Raw genomic sequence first — 24,235 nt, forward strand, 5'->3', positions numbered from 1 at the left:
CCTACTCTTCTTCTTTTTGGTGTAGTAGTCTATGAGGTCATGCCGATCTATATAAAATTTAAAACTGTAGTAAGTTGCAAAAAATCATGGTAAATTATTAATCAAAATTTAAAAAAAAAATAAAACAAGATGTTACAAATTGAACCCGGAAGGTGATGGTTTCGTACCGTCGAGCTTTGCTTTGTACTATTTTTTCACATGATGGTATCGTGTCGCGTACATGGTCAGCGTACGAACGAACGTATGAATCGAAGTCAGAAATCATGCTAGTAGAAAATGGATTTTAAATTGCTTCAAATGGTGCTGGCGGCTGCACTTCTCGGCACACAACGTCCATGAGGAGGGCAGCGGGAGGTCAAACACAACCTTGTGTTTCATGGTACCGTGGTGCTTCCGTGCGGCGAATGCAATTGCACCAAATCACAAGCTCAGTCGGAACGCGCGAAACACCATTCGCTCACGGTTCCGTGTTTGGATTCCAGATTTGTTCAGGACGCCAACACATTCACACGCATACAGACAAACATACATCCTGTTGGCTTTCTGCCTCTCCAACTCACTACAAGAGAAAATCTAAAATCGAGGTCTTATAATGCATTTCCACCGAAAACCGAAGAGAGCCATTGGATTGGTTGGAAGGTGGGTGGGCTAGGTCGGTGAGGGTTTTGGTAACTAGCGAACAATGTATGCGGTTTTTTTTCCATTTCAACATGGAGCATTTTTTCTGATGCACTTTCCCTTCTTTACCGGGGCTGATGCGACATCTTGGTCTATCCACTTTTTATACGTTGTGTAACTTTGCATTGAAATTACCATGGGTGGAGACTGTAATGGAAGCAGGAAAATCGAAATTTATTGTAATCGGTTCTCAATTAGTGGTCACTGATGCTCGGGAGCGTCCGGTCCATAACCGGTTGTATGCGCCATATGCGTCTACTGTTTAGATACTGGATGGGTGTTCTATTTTTTTTATAAAAATATTTATTACGTGTGTTTATTTACTTAACATTATTTACAATAGACAACAGGAAAGGACATCTAAATCAATCACAGGATCATTGTTTCCAATGAAGTATTTCACTACAAGTTGCTGCACTTAAACCACTTAACTCAGGGACGTGTAGATCTTCGTAAGATAGTTGTCTGTTGGGACTGATATCGTTAAGACGTCTTTGTAAAACTGCCCATGCTGGTTTTGATCGGTGACACACCGAGAAATTATGTTTGATTGTTTCATCCATTGGGCAGTGTGGGCATGTTGGTGATGTAATGCGGTGATGACGAAAAAGATCGGCACATTTTTTTATTTTATTGTTCACCAGTAGATATAGGTATGATCTTTGTTCGGAATTTAGCTTTCGACTGCTTATGTTATGCCAGACCCTGCGCAAATTTCTTGTTGGTGTCTCCAAAAAAACTTTGGGATTTGGTAGAGACTTTGTTATCTTTTTTATCAGACTTTTTGTCGTTATTATGGTATCCAATCCAATTGGTATACCCACCATATGTTGTTTTACAGTTTTTAGGCATGGATAGCTGTTTGGGACATTTGCTTCATTTAGGTTATTAATTATCTCGGAGCTTACGCAAAGGCTGTCTCTGTGTGTTATATATCGATTACATAGCAGTGCTGGAACTTTTATGGCTGGAATGTGAAGGTTTAGTCCTCCACGCAGTTTTGGAAGAGCAAGTTGTTGTAGAGGAACTCTAGTACATCCACTTCCACTCCAGAGTAATAAGCCTATAAGTGACGTTATTTTTGCTATGTCCATTTCTCGAGCACCACACACCGAGGCTGTAAACCAAACCTTGGGCAATATGAATGTATTAAGCAGCGTGATTTTTTGGCATAGATTAAGGTTTCTTCTTCTGTGGTACCACACCATCCACCTGAATTTTTCTATGACTATGTCCCAAATTTGCTCATTGCTTCACGGATGTTATTGTTGAATAGAATGCCGAGAAGTCGTAGTCGTTCTACCGTACGAAGCCATGGTGTTTCTATTGTGTTATTGGTGGTGATGTGTCCTATGTCTAGTGCTGTTGTTTTTTCCATACTTAGCATTGCACCAGAATAGTACCCGAATGTTTCTATTGTTTGTCGCACTAGCTCGATTTTGTTAAGGGAGGTGGAAATTACCGATATATCGTAAGCATAAGCATTGATCAGGTCATTCTGATTGTTACAAAGGCCTTCGAGTGTGGTGAGGAGCGGGTGAAGATACAAAACAAACAACATCATTGACAAGGGATCACCCTGCCTTACGGATCGTTGGATAGGAAACGATGGGGAGAGGTGTCCATTTACTAGTAACCGTGACGAGGATTGATTTCCAATATACGTTAAAAGTTCTATTAATCTTGCGTTGAATCCCAAGGAGGCCATCGTTGTCCAAAGGAACCTCCTATCTACACGATCAAATGCTTGAGTGAGATCGAAAGAGACGAGTTTGCCCCTGATTCTCTTTCTCTAGAAGTCTATTATTTTCTCTTTGATAGCAAGAACAGCTTCGAAAATATTATGCGGTTTGTTACTACATTTTTGTGATGGTGAAATGATGTGCCATGTTTCAATTATTCCCTGCCTAATACATTCCCGTATTTTAAGCATTCTTGAGAGAAGTTTGTAGTCAAAATTTAATAAAGAAATTGGACGAAAATTTGAGAAGCCCGCTGTGCTTCCTTTCTTTTGCACCAACACAATAATTCCATCCACGAAGCAGCTAGGTATATTGCCTTGAAGAGCATCATTCAGCACGTATGTTAGTTCTCGAGATATTATATCGAAAGTGCGAATATAAAACTCCTTTGGAATCCCATCGGGACCAGGAGATTTACGTGAAGCAGATTTTTTTATTGCAAAGAGGACTTCTTGCCTGTTAAAATCATTCATGCAACTCCTGTTTTCAACACAATCGTCTGGTATTACTTGACTGCTGGAGAAATTGTTACTTGGTGTTTCCGTGTGTTGTACTGATTGGTTATTTTGAGTGTCAGGTGTCCTCTCAGCGTATAATTCAGAATATTTTCTGTACATGTAGTTATTAATCTCCTCCACTGATTCTAAGCTTATGCCTTCGCCTGTTTGGAAACTGGTTATAATCCCACGGCATCCCACCCTCGTCTACGCTACCGGAAGAACTCATGGGAACCGATTCGCTATCGTCACCGCTTCGAGCAGCATTTCCCCAGCCGGCCACAGACAGAATATGGATCCGACTATCTCGCTTGTCCACTGCCGTCACCGTGGAGCAAGTGGTCGCTTCTGTGAAACGCCGTTTAGCCACCGATGACGTCCTAGCATACTGCTTGCTGAGGAAGGGAGTCAGTGTTGACAGCGTAAACTGGCTTTCTTTCAAAGTGAGAGTACCGGCCGCCCTTCGTGACGCAGCACTCGCCCCATCGTCCTGGCCTGTCGGTATTGGTGTACGTGAATTTGTACAATCCCGTCAACGAGAGCATGGACACTCATCGTCACCAATCACCATCAAACACCGTTCTCTCACACGCACACCTGTTGTCATCGATCGCCGATCGATGCCTCGCACACCAACATCCACTGTCTATCACGCACCGGCACACGCATCAACTTCACAGGCTCAAACACTAACATCACCACAATTGGGAGAACACACGCTGAACGACACTACTCATGGTCCTAATTCAACACTCATTGACGGCCCGCTTTTAATTCGCCGCACTTCCAACACCAACTTACAACAGACCACACTTGACCGTTTCTTTCACGAATAGACGAACCTCTGTTAAGTCTGCACAAACACCTACCTGTTATGTTCCTGCTGCTAATGCGCTTCGCACTGCCCGTTCCACTGCCTCTGTTTACTATCAAAACGTGCGGGGACTGCGCACGAAGGTCGATGAGTTTCGCTTGTCGGTGTTGGAATCCAATTTCGATGTAATAGTGCTTACGGAAACCTGGCTCGATCCTAGTCTACCTTCGGCTTTGCTGTTTGACGATAGCTTCCGAGTCTACCGATGCGATCGTAGTGTTGACAACAGTACATGTTCCCGCGGTGGAGGTGTGTTGATTGCGTGCTCTCAGTCTCTGACGTCACGGGAGCACACAACGGTGCATCCATCGCTTGAGCTAGTGTGCGTTATAATACAACTAGGCAATTCCCGACTATTCATCATTGCTGCATACCTCCCGCCTAGACTTGCCGCAAATGCTGCCACGCTCCGTGAAATCGAAAATTGCATTCGCTCATTATGCTCAACTATGCATCCCGGAGACGGTTTACTCCTGTTAGGAGACTTCAACCAACCTCTCGTCTCCTGGTCAGCCGCTCAGCATGATCCGGATTTGCCATTTCTGCATTATGAGCCACGTACGCGATCGGCTCTCTCCGCTCTGTTTATGGACGAGATGCATCATAGCGGACTCTTCCAGATCAATGGTCATCTTAACACCAGCGGACGCGTCTTAGACCTGGTGTTTGCAAATAATGCTGTTGCTTCTGTTTGCCTTCCGCTTGAACTTTGCCTCACCCCGCTGTTAGCAATTGACACCTATCACCCGGCGCTTGAGTTGGCCATCCCGCTACCACGAGAGGAATCAGCCGTTCCTGCGCTAACATCACGCCTTGACTACGCGCGGACGGACTTTAACAGGCTCCTGCCGATGATCGCCTCGTTCGCGAATGTCTTCGATTGTTCCCATTACGCCACTCTTGACCTCGCTGTGAAAGATTTTGAGCGGTTCATGTTGCAAGCCCTGAATGAATGCACGCCGGTGAAACGACCTAAACGAGGCCCCCCTTGGGGTGACAGAACGCTGCGCAGGCTCAAAACGGCTAAAGCTGCCGCGTATCGCGATTATTTGTTGCGTAGGTGTCCCGCTGCATTGCGCAACTATAACACTGCGCACTCTCTCTATCGGCGCTATAACAGGTTCCGCTACCTGGGGCACGTACGGCGTACGGTTTTGCGCTGCCGCGGCAATTCACGTGTACTGTGGAACTTCGCAAACAATCGTCGGAAATCCTCTGGTTTTCCTAGCTCCGTCAGTTACAACGGGCGCAACGGCAACAATCCGTCTGCTGTATGTGATATTTTTGCCTCGCGCTTTGCCGCCACCTTCCTTCCAGCTGTAACTGATGAGAGGCAGATAGCCGACGCATTATCAAACGTACCGGTGGATGCTATGGCCCCAAACTTGCCGATCATCGATGAGTATTCAGTCTCGAAAGCGATTGACAGGCTGAAATCTTCGTTTGCTCCAGGGCCTGACGGGATCCCGGCTTCCACGCTTAAGCGTTGTGGCACCACCATCGCGCCTATCCTGGCCTCGATTTTTCGCGACTCGCTGCGTTCGGGCATCTATCCTGCCTGCTGGAAAACTTCGTGGCTTGTTCCAGTGCACAAAAAGGGGGACAAATCAAATGCATGTAATTACCGTGGCATTACATCGCTTTGTGCCTGCGCTAAGGTCTTCGAGCTCCTGGTGTACGAACCTCTCCTCGCAGCTGCCTCGAACTACATTAGCACAGCTCAACATGGATTTGTCCCTCAGCGTTCAACCACCACCAACCTGGTTGAGTTCGTTAGCCTCTGCCACAGGACCATCGATGCCGGCTCGCAGATCGACGCAGTCTACACGGACATCAAGGCTGCCTTCGATAGCGTTCCGCACGCCTTGCTGCTCGCAAAGCTCGAAACGCTTGGTCTGCCTGTGCAGCTGCTGGCCTGGATGCGCTCCTATCTTACTGGTCGCTCATACTGCGTGAAGATGGGACCCCATACGTCGCGCCGTATCGATGCTTCTTCTGGGGTGCCGCAGGGGAGTAATCTTGGACCGCTGCTGTTTGTCATTTTCCTGAATGACGTAACACGGTTGCTCCCTCCTGACGGCCACCTACTGTATGCAGACGACGCGAAGCTGTTCCTGCCTATCCGCGACCGGTCAGACCAACTCCGCCTTCAAGCCACTCTAAGTGCCTTCCAGTCATGGTGCTCTTTGAATGGTCTTGAATTGTGCGTCGAGAAGTGTGTTGTCGTTACGTTTGCGAGAAAGCGGTGCCCCTTAGTGTATGACTATGCGTTAAATGGATCTACCATTGGTCGCAAAAGCTGTGTCACGGATCTAGGAGTGCTCCTTGACGAAAAGTTGAGCTTCCACGACCAGCTAGAGCACGTTGTCACTAAGGGTAACCAATTGATCGGCTTACTAAAACAAATAGCACGAGACATCACTGACCCGATTTGCATCAAGACGCTATACTGTGCTTTGGTGCGACCAGTGTTAGAATACGCTTCTGTAGTATGGTGGCCTACAGCTGCTCGTCCCCTAGCTCGTTTAGAGTCGATCCAGCGCAAATTCACGCGGTTCGCTTTGCGCTCCTGGAGTGTCCAACTTGACTATGAGGGACGCTGTGCGTTGCTTGGCATCGAGACGCTGAAGCAGCGGAACTGCAACGCTCAGAGGCTGTTTGTCGCGGGACTTCTTGACAATCGGATCGACTCGCCCGCGCTTCTTTCGAGGCTCAACATGTATGTCCCGCCGAGATCGCTCCGAGCTAGATCGCTACTTGACGTGGAGGAACGCCGCACTCGCTTTGGCTCCTCTGATCCGTTTATTCGTATGTGCCGTGAGTTTAATGTCATTTGTGATCGTCATCAACCTGACATGTCGCGCACCGCATTGTTGAATAGTATTCGTGTCGTGCGACCTTTTACATGTTAATTATGATACTTAAGACTAAGCGTGACAAATGAATGACCGTAATGTGACTATGTTATAATGAATTAATGTAAATGAATTCGCTTCAAGTGGGCCACTTGCGGTCCGTTGAATTTTAATAAATAAATAACAAATAACAAATAAATAATGTTTTGTCTCTTCCTCCGCTCCTGCAGATGAAATGTGGAGACACTTTCTCCATCAATAAATGTTTCATTTATACGTGTAAAATGATGCGAAAAACGTCTTTGTAGAGCAAGCATTTTTCCTTTCAACAAATTTATATTCTTTAGTTCAGCTGGTTGTTGTAAATATTTTTCGTAGGATGAACTTAGCTGTTTTTGAAGAACATTTTGATGCAAGCGAAAGTCATTGTATTTTTCATTAGTTTTCCATCGAAAAAAAGATTTTATTTTGGGTTTGGCACATTCTACCCACCATTTTATCCATGTGTTGTAAAATCTCTTTTGCCTTGTCCATCTTTCCCATTGAATTTTAAATTCTTCTAGGACTTCGTTAGAAAGTATGTGAGCACGAAGTTGCCAGTATCCGTTTCTGCGCGGAGCTGGAGGAATCGGGAGGGTGAGACGGATTGTTAGTGCCTTGTGATCTGAGAAGGAGACTACTTGCATATTGTTGTTGCAACGTTGAGCATTTTTTTCTGATGCATTTACCCTTCTTTACCGGATGGAACACGGCATTAGGAACAAAATTTAAACATTCTTTCATTTTACTTTTACTTTGATATTTCCTGATAGGATCTCTTATTATAGCACTTTTCTGTGAGAATGCATCGGTACCTATATTTTAGGCTCACAGTTTAAGTGGACGACTTTAAACAACCAAATAAAAAGTACATTGTGTGTGTTTTGCTTTTCTTTCAGTTTCTAAATTCATCAAAACAGGGGTCGGTGACAAAAACGAATATCCACTCTATTTCGAGAAGGTCATCTATGAGGTGGACATCGACGAGAATGTGGAAATCAATCACAACTTTCTCAACGTCAGCGCAAAGACGCACGGCGAGGGTAAGTACTATGATACAACATACTGGACTGATAAAAAAATGTCCTCATAAAAACAAAAAGCAGTTTATTATTATGATAAAATAATATAAAAAAATCAGGAAATGTTCCTCAACCCAAACCTAGGCACTTTAAACCATAAGACTCAACTCAAAACAATTGTATTTAAATCTTTATCTTTTTAAGATCAAGGCACGATCTTAAAAAGATATGGAAAAAATCACATAAAAATGTTATATCAAATATATACTTATTATTTCAGATAGTCAATAAAAGACTCTGATAAGCGCATGTAAACAAGAAATCTTAAATAAGGACGAAGAGTCATCAGTCTCAGTAAAATGCATACCTCACTTTATCTCAAATGCCGTTGGTTTTCCCGTACCCACACAAGACCGGCCAGAGCATGAAGTCATGTTTATACACTTTGTATGTACCTTTCTCCTCTTGAAACCGTTTTCCTGATTAGCCTCTAGAAGTAATGCATTCTTGTACGTCCGTTTTAACATGACGCATGTCACTTTCCTCTGTTTATGTGGATATATGTGTAGGTGGGTTTGTTTGTAAATATATGTGCGAAGGTAACTTACCGTTATCTATACTTACTAATTTGTAGTTAGAAACCACAACTTTTCGTATGTTTACTTTTTTCCCCACCAATATGATTCTCACTTTTCGGAGCCTGGGCGCATTTTTGATGTTTGATGAAGATAATCTTCGATTTCATCTTAAACACAGTTTATTATTTGAATGTTATTGACATCAAACCAACTGTTTGTAAAAGCACAATTACATGTTTAGATGGTTATTTTTCACTATCGGGTACTGTAACAAATTTAGGAACAATGGATTGGACCAACCATCGTGACACTCGTTAACACCCCTCAAAGTTTATCATTCCAATCTCGCGCCTAACAATACAAGCTATCTAATTGAAAGCTTTATCGAATAAAACATTTTCTATCTCACTAACATCAACCGTTACCATTTGACCACTTGAAGTTTCGTGATGAGCCGTGAACAACAAACATACCTTGTGTAGATCACCTTATGCTTTCTGCATCGAACATCATCCGCAAATACGATACCCAATAGCTGAAAATCATACAATCTCTACGTAATGCCAGACGTTTCTTTGACATTTGAAGATTTTAAAGTGAAATACGAATCCAGTGTTTAAACATTATGCTGGAAGAGCAAAGATCATCCGTTGACTTCTGAAAGAAAAATGCCACAAAACGGAAACCTCGGAAAAGCATTCCTTACACTACCACAGAACAAGAAATGTAAAAATTTATGTCAGAAGAAAAAAGAAAGAATTTTCCACTCCACCCAAGAGGTGAGCTGATACGCTGAGACATCTCGCACGCAAACATCCTGCGAATCAGTTGGGTGGAATGTTTACTGAGAAATTCTTTTTTGTTACTTTAAAGAACAGTTTCTGCTAGCGTAAAAGCTGGTAGCTTCAGCTTTAACGTTTCAATATGGCTACGCATGAACTAATTTTGAACAAGCGAATCGATTTCAAAAGTAGGCCACATGCTTACACATTGAATACTTTCCACCAACCACAAATGCAAACGAACGAGAAGGTTTTTTGTTCCGTTCTGATAAACAGAAAAAAATATAGACGTAAAGCAGGCTAGAAAAGAAATTTAGCGAAATCTAATCGTCAATTAATGCTGTTGTGAGATAATGGCACAACTGCTACATAAAACAAAGCTTTTCTTCGTTTGCGTTTGAATCAATTTATTTCGAATTCATTTGAATTTCGGAGCAACTTTGCTATGCTGAGCTAACAACTACCTGACGCCCACAAGTACAATGAGAAATACGCTTCAACTGACTGTTTTTCTTTTGTATTTTATCGCTAGTAAGCAATATAACAGGTAACAAGGAAACACAATTCAATTTGATACCAAGAAGGCACCAGTTCTACCGCAGGCAAATGCAACCACCACGCAAAACTCGAACGCAAAATGCCACCCAGCCAGCAATACAGTTTCTTCCAATACCGGTCCAATTGCGTTTCCACCATCATCAAAACCTTCTGGTAATAACCGTAGTATTGCTGCCTGCTTTCTTTTCTCAAACACGAAACAAGAGTAAATCGGTAAATGGAATCAACCTTGTAGCGTGATATTCAACCTTATAGCGTGTAATGTTGCCATTTTCACCAGCAAGGTTGGGATGCTCGTTAAGATTAGTATTAATTCTATAATTTAATCCCTTTACGAAAGTCGCTCAAGGCCATGACCATGGTGTGCACGTAGGAGCAAACAAGCTGATTTTTCAATCAGTGTATCTTTTCAATCCACTTCGTCACTACTCCAGAGCCAACGGTTTAATGTGCCGCCACTTTCGGTTAAGCTTGGCTGATTTAACCAATTTGCTGGTGTTTCGAAAAAATGCAAAGGAAAAAACTAAAATGGACGCCAAGCATCGCTTCGTTTCTTCGGTGGTGGTTGTACAGAGCATTGGCACTCATGCGTAAGTTGGGAAAAGGGATGGGTTCAAATGGGTTCAAGGTAGCACGAGCTGCTCACTGGTAATACACAAAATCCTGTAGCAGTGCACATTCCACGGCAACGTGAAATGAGTGTGACCCGTGAGAATTCCGGCCTGTATAGGGCACTCAAACAAGTTGTTTAGTCGCGACGAGACAAGAAAGGTTCCGTTTTTTTGTGTGTGATTTGTGACGGGTGAATATCTTAATTTGTGAAGCGTTTTGACCTATAACCATTTTCTTTGTGTTGGAGCTCGCGTGCATGCATAGAACGACGCAAATTAATGACCGTATAATTAACCAGGTCTTAGCTTAGCTTTTCAACCTGTTAAACGTTCTTATCTTGTCAACCGTATTACATGCTTAGCTAATTTGTTTGCGATGTAATAGCTTTTAGGAAGTGTAAAATCATTTTACTTCATGGGGTGGGAAGGTTGCAATGAAGGCAGCTTATCTTCCAACCGTTATTGATGCTAATGATATAATTATTTCTTTGGTAGTGCTGAAGGCTTTTGTAATGTTTAATTGAATTTATTTGAAGGATCTGACGTCATCAATGATGAATTATTTCGGTGACCTGCTCTTGTTGATGAAACTACATCCTCCGATTTATGAAGTTCACAATGCTTTTGATTGATATTGAATAATTTTGTTTTATTTTCAGCAGTTGCTCTTAAAGAAATTTTAGTTGTTTGAAAGTAAAGTAGGAGATCTATACTCAAAATTAATATATTTGTTGTGTCTTGAGCAAATTTATAAAACAAATAATACAAAAATTTCGCCTTGGAGAATGCAGATCGAATTATTGTTTTAAAATATGGCAGTTAAAATAATTTAATTTTAAATATTAAAAAAGATAAATAAATGCTAAAAATAAAACAAAAAAGTGGATCTAAAACATGCATTTATGAAATCCGAGATAAAACAACACGAAAACAACTAAAATCAAAATCGAAATGCCTTTTCACCTGTCCGCAGCACATATTATCCTGAGGGAAAAATGTATGATTACTTTACCTTCGTTCGCATTCCCAAAATTGCACGTAAATTATTCGTCACATTTTGACGCGCAGTTATAACTTTATTTATCAGCACAAAGGTGAACAAAATGGCATCTTTTATTTTCGCGGGACTACAAATTAATATCATCTATACACCCATCTCGAGTGGTAGTCAGCTCAGACACATCCTCACAAATCAAGTGCGCTATTCTTCAAGCGCGCTTCTTCGGAGTGGATCGGAATAAAATCACTCCTGCAAATTTCGTTTTCAATACCAACACATATACATATACCTACATCCACACACACGCTCACGCACTGTACGATCAGTTTTGCTCAAAACACCCATGCCTTGGAGGCGCAGTACAGAAACCGACGTGTTCACGCTAAACCCATCCAATTAACTTCCAACAAGGCAAGTCAGTACCTGGAGAAGCGGACATGGGTATTGTTGTATTGTATTGTATTGTAAAGGGAGATAATGTAAACAATCTTGAGCAGAAGGGGAAAGAACGTACTAAGCATGTTCGGTTCGCAAGGAAGCACACACTCAGTGCACAGTATATTAATACACAGGGTGTATTAATTGTGTACCAGTATTGTAGTAGCATGTTTCAGATTGTTCCAAACATTCGAGTTGGAAATAAAGCAAACACTTTCACAATCTTTTCCCAAATTGGCTGTAGCAACATCTCAGAGCGAAAGAAGCTCGAAAAGTTGCTGTATTACAGCTGCAGAGCATCTTCTTAAGCTCCCCTCTGTAAATATCCTATTCTATTATTTGCACATTTCAATTCTGAGAAGATGCTCACGCCAAAAATTAAAGCTTGGGAAAAATGGCACCTAAAGAAATAAGTATCAGCTTAAATAAAAAGGATTAAATCGATACAACACTGAAGTCTGCTGATGGTACTTTTGGCTGTAATTTTAGTTTTGTGCATATATAGCCGCGTAGTTCAAGGAGTAGCGTCACCGGCTTTTGAATTGCTGGAAACTGAATGCGTTGGTGCTTGCTTCCGATGTAATGAGTCTCACGGTACGTATACAAACATCTCCGCTCATCCAAAAAAAGGACGCATATTTTAATTAAACTGAATGTAACAACTTTCCACTTCAGAATCGTTTTCCTGCACTGGTGAAAGCTTTCCTGCAACTTTACATCATCATTAGTTTGCTACATTCCCTCATATTTACTGCCACCGTCATATTTCATTTGATCAGTGAACCCGTCTGCAACGGTGTACTTTGAATTGTATTTTCAGCTGATTTAAGGACTCTGCATGTACACCACCTCAAAGCGTGTTTGTGTGTGTACAGGCATACACACATCGAGTGCTGCCGCAAATATCCTCGATCGTGTTCTGCTCGTTAGCTGCAAACCCATTTACCGTTAAGAAATCAAACAAATCATAGCCGAGAGTAATGTCGAGCCTTGATGTTTTTGAAATGGTTGGGGCAAAGGTTCAAAGCAAAACTAAAAGACGTTTGGATAGACGTATACCAAGTATTTAGACTCTACCCTAACTCTTACGTTGCTTCTTGCCCGTCCCAGATTAGGTACCTGCAATTTCATTTCGATCTTCATTACACCTCGGAATATCACCAAACCGGTGTTTCGGTTTGGTGTTCTAAAAACCGTGGGTCATATTCAAAATGGATCAGGCTACTCAGCATCGTATCTACCCTAGCAGTTGTTATGTTCTTTCAAATTAAATAAACACGATGTGTTTGGTTGGAGCTTGGACGCTAAATCATGCGCAGCGCGAGCTGCGCATTCCTTTTTATTCGAAACTGACAGCATGTCAAGACGGATCGCTATCGCTTAATCCGTGCACAACGGTTTCAGATCATGGCAATATTGGTCATATTGCCATAACACAGTAACCATTCCCATATACTTCCCCTAGTACAATCGTCACATCCACTTACGCTATAACATCTCGCCATCAAAAGTTGTGCATTTGTGATGTCATTACAGTAGTCTTACCAGTTCTTGTACCACTTGTAATCTTTGGAAGTTCGTTAGTTGGTAGGAAGTAGGATACCAGTGCCGGTTGCGCAAGAATTGTCCATGTAGCAAACCGTAACTCGTTCCCGAAGCAAGAAACCGGTTGCCTCGCCACAACTTCCGCTCCGAGCACACGGACAAGCTTATGGTTTTCATGGTCAAGCATGGCCTCCGCTTGATTCGGGGATTCAAATTTGCCAAGCACCAAACACGCGCCCTTATGCCAACTGGTACCGTATTGGATAATGACATGAAAGAATCGAAGGAAATAACTTTCTTGTCCTTGGCAAAATCTCAGCTCGGTTTAGTAGATTAAACGTTATAGTCACAAGTGGTAAGTTGCGGCGTTCATTCGGGTCTGCTCGTCTTCCGGTGAAGAAAACGAAACAGACGATAACTTCATAACCATCATCGGAAGCAGACGTTGGATGACTTTACCCGGCACTTCGGTAAGCATCTGTGTGTCATATTTCTGATCGAGTCCATTTTCGAACTACGTAATGTTTATAATTACGAAAGCTGTATGAACTCCCACAGAGCCATGCGAATCCATTTCTGAAAGGAGGCAAAAGGATGATGGCCCCTGGAATGGACAAGGCTTCACCTTCCACTCGAAACGAAACAAACGATGTGACGATGGAATTAAGTCGGGTTCTGAAAACTACCACGTTTGTACAAACCAGTTTAATCTGGGCACGGGTAGAAGAGGAACCTGATGGCAGATGTATTTATCGTATTAATTAAAAGCAAATGGCGGATAACCATTGCAGGAGTAAAAAACATAAACATACCCCTTACAAAAATTCACACAAATAAATTCTTGGAATGAAAAGCTTGTTGATGAACACGTGGTTCGAAATAACGAGCAAATTTTTATCGGAACTAGTTAAGGCCCGGTAAAATCTACCGGATGTCCTCAAATTAAGAATTATTTTCAAACACTACACGTTCAGTGGCTATGGTTGTTGCCTATGGTCAAAGACCTATTTGTTCTTATGCGTTACACCACAAATGTGTTAACCTTGTAACTTCTTGGACAGTTACTGTACTTTGCAGGAACGTTAAATATCGTTGAGGCTACTTTTGAGCCAAGTCACGCAATTTTATATTTTCGAACTGATACGTTCCATGCCTCTGTTGACACAAATGTATAATTTTTTTTATTATTATTTTTTAGTTATCGGCGTGATTTTATGGAAAGCATAGCTAAGTAGTAACCTCAACAACGCGATCATTGAATAACGTATTGATGTGCAGTGGATTAAAACAATTAGGATGCCGCTAATACATATACAACATGTTTAGATCCAATCCCAATTGCGTACTTAAAAACATACAATTTTTTAAATGCTCACTTCTGCTTCAATCCATTTTGTGTTTTTTGTGCCCATAGATGTAAGATTGAACTATAAAAATATGATATTGCACGTGGTTCGAATTCCATTTCTACTCTTTTTTTCGACTTATGTTTCATACGTTAGGTAGTAAGTAATCGATGCTTAGAACATTTTCAATGTAAATTTTCCCGGTCTTAAATTTCAAAAAGGTCAGTTCCAAAAACGCCGTCAAAATTTTATTTTATTATCCTGAAACTGGTTTTGAAGTATTGAATGGAATTGGTATTTGTGTATGAGACAATTGTTATTGTTGCGCCAAATATCAAATTTCAACAGTGAACATATCCCCTCAAATAACCATTCCAAATGTGTAATTCTAATATTCCAATCTATACTGTTACAGAAAAGAATGGTTCAACACTGTTATAGCCTTTCCAGATCAATCAACTAAATTCACGTTTACTTGCAAACTACTTTATTTACTCTTGATGACCCACATTTTTCAGATTTTGCTTCTAATTTGACGTGTCCTTGATTATAACGTGGTTGTTCTTAATCAACACCATAGTACGTTTATAGCATCACATGGTAGATATCGCCATCACTCTTGATAGATACAGTCAGAATCTTTTCAGCCTTCTTGGGCACGTTACAGTGAGCATAGTTTCATTGTCAATCATTCTGCAGTTGATGCTGATCCGGCTAAATGCAGTGCGCACGGTTGTCTCACCTAACGTGCAGTATGTTGCAGTCATGTTGCACAATGAACCATCTCTCCCTTTAGCGCTTTGTTCCGGAAGGACATCCTGAAATAAGTAGTTCTTCCCGCCCGCGAGCAAATCGTTACAAATTCAATTTTAACTTTCAAGCCACCAACATCCGCCGCTTTCTTGCTCGGAATTTCAGCAAGGCTTTTTAGCATATGGCCGCTTAGGGTCTCTCGGCTACATCTGCTTCTTATTGTCATGCGTTGTCCTTGTCCCGACTCAGCCAATATTGCGGAGTAGTAGATTTGTTATTTATTTATTTATTTGTTATTTATTTATTAAAATTCAACGGACCGCAAGTGGCCCACTTGAAGCGAATTCATTTACATTAATTCATTATAACATAGTCACATTACGGTCATTCATTTGTCACGCTTAGTCTTAAGTAACATAATTAACATGTAAAAGGTCGCACGACACGAATACTATTCAACAATGCGGTGCGCGACATGTCAGGTTGATGACGATCACAAATGACATTAAACTCACGGCACATACGAATAAACGGATCAGAGGAGCCAAAGCGAGTGCGGCGTTCCTCCACGTCAAGTAGCGATCTAGCTCGGAGCGATCTCGGCGGGACATACATGTTGAGCCTCGAAAGAAGCGCGGGCGAGTCGATCCGATTGTCAAGAAGTCCCGCGACAAACAGCCTCTGAGCGTTGCAGTTCCGCTGCTTCAGCGTCTCGATGCCAAGCAACGCACAGCGTCCCTCATAGTCAAGTTGGACATTCCAGGAGCGCAAAGCGAACCGCGTGAATTTGCGCTGGATCGACTCTAAACGAGCTAGGGGACGAGCAGCTGTAGGCCACCATACTACAGAAGCGTATTCTAACACTGGTCGCACCAAAGCACAGTATAGCGTCTTGATGCAAATCGGGTCAGTGATGTCTCGTGCTATTTGTTTTAGTAAGCCGATCAATTGGTTACCCTTAGTGACAACGTGCTCTAGCTGGTCGTGGAAGCTCAACTTTTCGTCAAGGAGCACTCCTAGATCCGTGACACAGCTTTTGCGACCAATGGTAGATCCATTTAACGCATAGTCATACACTAAGGGGCACCGCTTTCTCGCAAACGTAACGACAACACACTTCTCGACGCACAATTCAAGACCATTCAAAGAGCACCATGACTGGAAGGCACTTAGAGTGGCTTGAAGGCGGAGTTGGTCTGACCGGTCGCGGATAGGCAGGAACAGCTTCGCGTCGTCTGCATACAGTAGGTGGCCGTCAGGAGGGAGCAACCGTGTTACGTCATTCAGGAAAATGACAAACAACAGCGGTCCAAGATTACTCCCCTGCGGCACCCCAGAAGAAGCATCGATACGGCGCGACGTATGGGGTCCCATCTTCACGCAGTATGTGCGACCAGTAAGATAGGAGCTCATCCAGGCCAGCAGCTGCACAGGCAGACCAAGCGTTTCGAGCTTTGCGAGCAGCAAGGCGTGCGGAACGCTATCGAAGGCAGCCTTGATGTCCGTGTAGACTGCGTCGATCTGCGAGCCGGCATCGATGGTCCTGTGGCAGAGGCTAACGAACTCAACCAGGTTGGTGGTGGTTGAACGCTGAGGGACAAATCCATGTTGAGCTGTGCTAATGTAGTTCGAGGCAGCTGCGAGGAGAGGTTCGTACACCAGGAGCTCGAAGACCTTAGCGCAGGCACAAAGCGATGTAATGCCACGGTAATTACATGCATTTGATTTGTCCCCCTTTTTGTGCACTGGAACAAGCCACGAAGTTTTCCAGCAGGCAGGATAGATGCCCGAACGCAGCGAGTCGCGAAAAATCGAGGCCAGGATAGGCGCGATGGTGGTGCCACAACGCTTAAGCGTGGAAGCCGGGATCCCGTCAGGCCCTGGAGCAAACGAAGATTTCAGCCTGTCAATCGCTTTCGAGACTGAATACTCATCGATGATCGGCAAGTTTGGGGCCATAGCATCCACCGGTACGTTTGATAATGCGTCGGCTATCTGCCTCTCATCAGTTACAGCTGGAAGGAAGGTGGCGGCAAAGCGCGAGGCAAAAATATCACATACAGCAGACGGATTGTTGCCGTTGCGCCCGTTGTAACTGACGGAGCTAGGAAAACCAGAGGATTTCCGACGATTGTTTGCGAAGTTCCACAGTACACGTGAATTGCCGCGGCAGCGCAAAACCGTACGCCGTACGTGCCCCAGGTAGCGGAACCTGTTATAGCGCCGATAGAGAGAGTGCGCAGTGTTATAGTTGCGCAATGCAGCGGGACACCTACGCAACAAATAATCGCGATACGCGGCAGCTTTAGCCGTTTTGAGCCTGCGCAGCGTTCTGTCACCCCAAGGGGGGCCTCGTTTAGGTCGTTTCACCGGCGTGCATTCATTCAGGGCTTGCAACATGAACCGCTCAAAATCTTTCACAGCGAGGTCAAGAGTGGCGTAATGGGAACAATCGAAGACATTCGAGAACGAGGCGATCATCGGCAGGAGCCTGTTAAAGTCCGTCCGCGCGTAGTCAAGGCGTGATGTTAGCGCAGGAACGGCTGATTCCTCTCGTGGTAGCGGGATGGCCAACTCAAGCGCCGGGTGATAGGTGTCAATTGCTAACAGCGGGGTGAGGCAAAGTTCAAGCGGAAGGCAAACAGAAGCAACAGCATTATTTGCAAACACCAGGTCTAAGACGCGTCCGCTGGTGTTAAGATGACCATTGATCTGGAAGAGTCCGCTATGATGCATCTCGTCCATAAACAGAGCGGAGAGAGCCGATCGCGTACGTGGCTCATAATGCAGAAATGGCAAATCCGGATCATGCTGAGCGGCTGACCAGGAGACGAGAGGTTGGTTGAAGTCTCCTAACAGGAGTAAACCGTCTCCGGGATGCATAGTTGAGCATAATGAGCGAATGCAATTTTCGATTTCACGGAGCGTGGCAGCATTTGCGGCAAGTCTAGGCGGGAGGTATGCAGCAATGATGAATAGTCGGGAATTGCCTAGTTGTATTATAACGCACACTAGCTCAAGCGATGGATGCACCGTTGTGTGCTCCCGTGACGTCAGAGACTGAGAGCACGCAATCAACACACCTCCACCGCGGGAACATGTACTGTTGTCAACACTACGATCGCATCGGTAGACTCGGAAGCTATCGTCAAACAGCAAAGCCGAAGGTAGACTAGGATCGAGCCAGGTTTCCGTAAGCACTATTACATCGAAATTGGATTCCAACACCGACAGGCGAAACTCATCGACCTTCGTGCGCAGTCCCCGCACGTTTTGATAGTAAACAGAGGCAGTGGAACGGGCAGTGCGAAGCGCATTAGCAGCAGGAACATAACAGGTAGGTGTTTGTGCAGACTTAACAGAGGTTCGTCTATTCGTGAAAGAAACGGTCAAGTGTGGTCTGTTGTAAGTTGGTGTTGGAAGTGCGGCGAATTAAAAGCGGGCCGTCAATGAGTGTTGAATTAGGACCATGAGTAGTGTCGTTCAGCGTGTGTTCTCCCAATTGTGGTGATGTTAGTGTTTGAGCCTGTGAAGTTGATGCGTGTGCCGGTGCGTGATAGACAGTGGATGTTGGTGTGCGAGGCATCGATCGGCGATCGATGACAACAGGTGTGCGTGTGAGAGAACGGTGTTTGATGGTGATTGGTGACGATGAGTGTCCATGCTCTCGTTGACGGGATTGTACAAATTCACGTACACCAATACCGACAGGCCAGGACGATGGGGCGAGTGCTGCGTCACGAAGGGCGGCCGGTACTCTCACTTTGAAAGAAAGCCAGTTTACGCTGTCAACACTGACTCCCTTCCTCAGCAAGCAGTATGCTAGGACGTCATCGGTGGCTAAACGGCGTTTCACAGAAGCGACCACTTGCTCCACGGTGACGGCAGTGGACAAGCGAGATAGTCGGATCCATATTCTGTCTGTGGCCGGCTGGGGAAACGCTGCTCGAAGCGGTGACGATAGCGAATCGGTTCCCATGAGTTCTTCCGGTAGCGTAGACGAGGGTGGGATGCCGACTGTAGTGTTAGTGTACGCGCTTGGCGATGACGCTGCAAACATGTTATTTTGACGAATGTTTACGTTTTTGTTGACATCAGGGGACATAGAATCCTCGATGATACGCCGCCGCTTTCTACCCGCAACGGGCCGAGGATCGGTATTGCAAAGCTGAGGTATGGGTGCATTTTGCAGTAGAGTAAATCCACTGCGCACCTCGGCGATAATCGGTTCAATAAGCTTCCCCACAGCCGCAACAGTTGAGGTGAGAGCAGCTTGAAAACCGACCTGAGCCCCGATCTCTTTGACTGATCGGCAGCGCGGATTTTTCAGGATATTGGTGCACCCAGTGCAGCTCCAGTGCAGATCGATGTGAGTCAGGACCGCATCAATCAGCTCGGAAGGCATTTGAGGGAGTAGTAGATTTGGAGCGGTCCCGTGGTACGTGGTCGTCAACTCGAACGACTCAATTACATGCCCGTCATGGGTTCAAGCCCATGGACCGTCCCCCCGTAGCAAGGATTGACTATCCGGCTTCGTGGTAATGAATTAAGTCTCGAAAGCTTATACAGGCCGGCATGTCCGCATAGCACGTTACGCCAAATAGAAGAAGATTTGAGGGAGTGTACATGTTCGACTTCCTGGGTATAGCCACCCGTTTTACAGGATATTCTGTACCACACTTATCTGCCGATGACGACGGTGTAGGTAGTATTCGAGGTGCTTAAGCACCAATAATGAGTATGGTTGGCTTTATTAATGATTGAATGAATTGGAATATCAACCATTTCACAATTAGGCTAATTTGGATAGTTTTCAAACATGTTTTTTTTTTATATTGCCTTGAATATCTTGATTAATAATGGGAAGGGGTATGAGATGGGACACTTTATCATCAGGTGGCTAATTTGCAACTTTAATTATTAAAAAAATCATTATATCCAATACCATGTGTTTTCAATTCGGTTTTTGTTCTAAGTAACCATTGCCCTCATTACCCGCGGGCTGGCAGTGTTGCATGGAGCAAATCCTTTCGCAGCAACGCGCGTTGCTAAGAGAGCTCTTCTCTCACCGCTTTCTCTCTCTCTCGCTGAATGTTTACTCTCACGTCATTGTAGCGATTTTCGATTTTATATATAGTGAGATGTCATCGAAAATTTTTCTTTGCCTTAAATGAGTTGTTCAATTAGTAAGGAAATATGCATCATGTATTACTAGGCGACCTTTTGTCACAATATTTACCGAATGGTCTCATAATTGTCCTTCTATGGTGGTCGAAATGCCATCTGAACAGTATGTATTTATCTTACATTTTAAATATATATTGGAAATTTTAAATACACACAATGTAAACGACGTCCGTAAAGGTAAGGTGCTAACGATAACACTTTTTCATCCCACACAAGCACAGATTACCTCTCCATCCTATTTCCTTGTACATCAGCTTTTACGTGTTCTTTTCCGCTTACCTACCACCCGGGAATTGAAAATGGTTCGTTGATATGCTAATCAGGAAAACTAAAGCTAGTGCAAACACATATTCTTCCTTGTAAACACAGTTTTCTCTCAACAGAAAGCGTATAATAGACAAATAAGACAAGCATACCTTCACACAAACATAGCAAGTAATTAAAACGCCAGTGACACACCATTGGGGCATTTCTACCATCGCTCGTTTGGTCCCGATCACTCCACCGACTTTTTATGAACGCTTCCATTGTTCTTGGCATAGAACGTTGGCATAGTTCGCTCCAGATTCTATTACACATGCGAGGGAAGGAGAGATCAAGGGAAGATAACTGCGGTTCACCGAATAGTAATTAGACAACTGATTTAAAATGTTAATTACTTCATTAACTATTACTTTGTACGTAAAATTAATTAAAATCATATGCAGGAAGAACGTGATAAATGAAGAACACTCTCCCGAAGCAAATCTATTCATGGTTGAGCTTACAACTGATTTAGCATGGGTGCTGCTGCTTTCAAACGAGCATTCATGTGCCTTTTAGATTAAGTGATTGCGGTTGGCGTATGTTGGCGCGAAATTTCACAATATTCAATATGTCAAACTGTCTCGTATTTAAGTAGTACCGGTTGCTTCAGCATGGTTCGTTGTCAGTGCTTCTAAAAGGAATGCTAATTGGTTTTTATTCAGCATCTGCGAAAGGAAACAGCATTGACCAGCTCCTACATAATTCGTTCAAGTGTTGTCGATGTTCAAAATATCAAAGTACATCCTTTGAAACAACAACTGAAGATAATAACGAACCCAACTGAAATGCAACAGCAGATGAACTGCCGTCGGCCGTTGAAAATCGAATCTTTCAATAATCGGCTCAACCCATCCCACCATGGACGAATCCGATCCATCACCCGCTTTAGCTTCGAACTGGCTTGAAATGAAAGTATCTGTTTCCATGTCGTTGACGCCCGATGGGTGTCCATCGTTCTGCCTTCCTTTTTCACAGCAACACAGCCGACTAGCTCCACCGGATCGGCCAAGAATGGCTAAATTGAAATTCTAAATCAACAGCTATCGCCAAAAAACTCTCAGCCCGTTCGGTGACGACGACAGAAACGATGTTTTAATTTAATTATTTTTTTAACGATTATCCGTTGCTGCGAAACGAATTTTTCTTCGAAAAACATAAATGGGTGGAGTGACAAAAATAAAGGAAATAAAAGGAAAGTACTATTACTACTACAGCTGCTGCTACTACTACTACAACTTCTACAACTACTTATACTACTACTACTACTTCTACTACTATTACTACTGCACACACACTTTAAATTTTCTGCAAGATGGGCCGCTGCTCGAGAGTCTTCCGGCCAAAGCAACTCTTTCCCACTCGTTCATATTACTTTATCCATTCGCATTATTTTCCAAACAATCTTTTCCCTCACATGTTCCCGACATCAAGTTATTTCCACCCGTACAGGAAACTATTAGCTGTAAGTGCATTCCAGTCGCCTCTCTCCTTTCTTTCCCATTATCTTGCTCTCTTGCTATATCAGTAGGCACTGCTGCTAATAAAACTTTATCAACGGATATAATAAAAATTCCAATGCTATTTCGCTGAGCGCTAAACGGACATGTTCTGGAACAGCTCTCTTCCCTACGACGCTCCCTTAATGCTGGAAGGTCTTCCCTTTAGAGAGTTTTTTCCCTTTCTTTTCCATCTTGTTTCTGTGTGAGTTTACGTTTCTCTTAGCCATCGCCGGGTATGTCTGTTGCTTAGTCTGGTGAAAATAGCGCCACAAATATATTTCCTGAGAGTGCGAATGCATCGTTTCTGTTTTTATTTTTTCCTATTCTTGTTTATTTGTCTCCATAACCAAAACGCTTCCACAATGCAGGGTGATATTTTTTGTCCCCGGTTTAAGATTATATCACCTCCAAAAGTCTTATCAAACCGGTCGGTTCGATGTGGAATACGCGAGGCGACAGAGCCGTCATCCTTAAAAACAGCCTCCAATCCCTAGCCGGGAGAGCTAACGTCTGTTATCCGCACCAAAAATGCTTGCATGGGTACATCCTGTGTCGGTTTATGGTGTGGGTTGATGTGAAAGTTTGACGGGAAAAATATTTCATCGCATACAATTGGCGTATTAAGGCAAGCTTTAAATGTATGTGTGCGTGTGTACCGAGCAAATCCCCATTTGCACAACTATTTATTGCACTCCCGGGAGAGAGCTGCGGAAGAATCGAGTGACACAAGACGAGGCGCGAGTGAGCGCCGGGATCTTGGTACCGAACTGATTTGAAGCGACCACTGCACGTTGTGTATATATTGTTCAGCACTTTTTCACATCCTTCGCACTATTATTCTTTTGGCCGTTGGAGGACAAATTTACTTTCTAGCAAATTTTGGTTTCGCATTGTGGTTCGAACGTGGTGCAATGACACAGAACGCATGTCGCTTCAGCCAAACGCCGAAAGTTCATTGCCTTCCCATGATCGGTCCTGCGAGGGCACTTGGACGTCAAGCTAATGTCTGATGATGTTTGCGATAATTTAGCTTTTATCGGTCGTTCAGGAGCGAAGTATATCATCCGAGATCCGCCTTCCCATCGCTCTTTGTAATGCAAAGAGTACCGGGGACAGTGAAAATGTGTAGACTTCCGAACAAGATTAACTGCCCACGGAATAGGAGATCGTTTGTGTGAAAGATTTAGCGCTTAGTTGAAGCTCAATTTTCAGCACCCTCCAATCCACAATACAGGAAGGATACCAAAACTTTTTCAACATTGTTAATTATTAATAGACCATTAGTCAAGCGAAAGAATTTCCCCATCCCAAAGCGCAATGGATAAAACATTTATGAGCACTACAGTTTATCAATCGTGCATTGAAATATTTTTCACGCAAGTGCATGAAAGGATGTTTCCATAAATTAGAAAAGCTCGTGAAAAAGATAAAATCTTGAATCGCCCATTTTTACGTAATTTTCGTTAGTTTTATTTTCCATATTAATGTTTCCATTGTTCAACTTTCGTAGTACCTGCGCCTTTTTTTTTTTGGTTCCAATTTGCTTTTGCCTGAGTTTCCATTTTCAAGGGAAAAAATTTCAAATGCTAACTACTTCATGGAAACAGTTTCAGACAGTCAGTTTTGGCGAAAAACAAACAAAACGTCGCTCATCTGCTGCTACGGAAACAAATCGCGCACAATTCTTCTAGGAAGCGTTCCGGGAATTCTATTTCGTTATTGTTTTTGTCTGGAAAGCTATCTTTCGTTTAAATTCGCATAAACATGAAAAAAAAGGAACACGCAAAAAATGCTCAAATTCTATCCAAGTACCCTTACAAAGAGCATGTGTTTCAATTGAAGTTTAATTTTCCAGACTCAGCGGTGATCCCAAAGACACAAAAAAAACGAGCACAATCTTCCTAAGGCCAACGCAAAGCTTATGA

The 24,235-nt window shown here is 43.3% G+C and overlaps 1 protein-coding gene across 1 annotated transcript in view; it reads left to right on the top strand.

The window, feature by feature from the left end:
• Positions 1-24,235, top strand: part of LOC120957891 (neural-cadherin-like) — a gene marked incomplete at its 5' end in the record, with an annotated part of 142,422 nt that overhangs the window by 66,182 nt on the left and 52,005 nt on the right. Inside the window, one exon of the mRNA XM_049608136.1 lies at positions 7,585-7,728. Coding sequence (XP_049464093.1) covers positions 7,585-7,728 — 144 coding nt within the window. The remainder of the gene's footprint in view (positions 1-7,584; positions 7,729-24,235) is intronic.

This window comes from Anopheles coluzzii, chromosome 3 (genome assembly GCF_943734685.1).
Source record: "Anopheles coluzzii chromosome 3, AcolN3, whole genome shotgun sequence".
NCBI lineage: Eukaryota > Metazoa > Arthropoda > Insecta > Diptera > Culicidae > Anopheles > Anopheles coluzzii.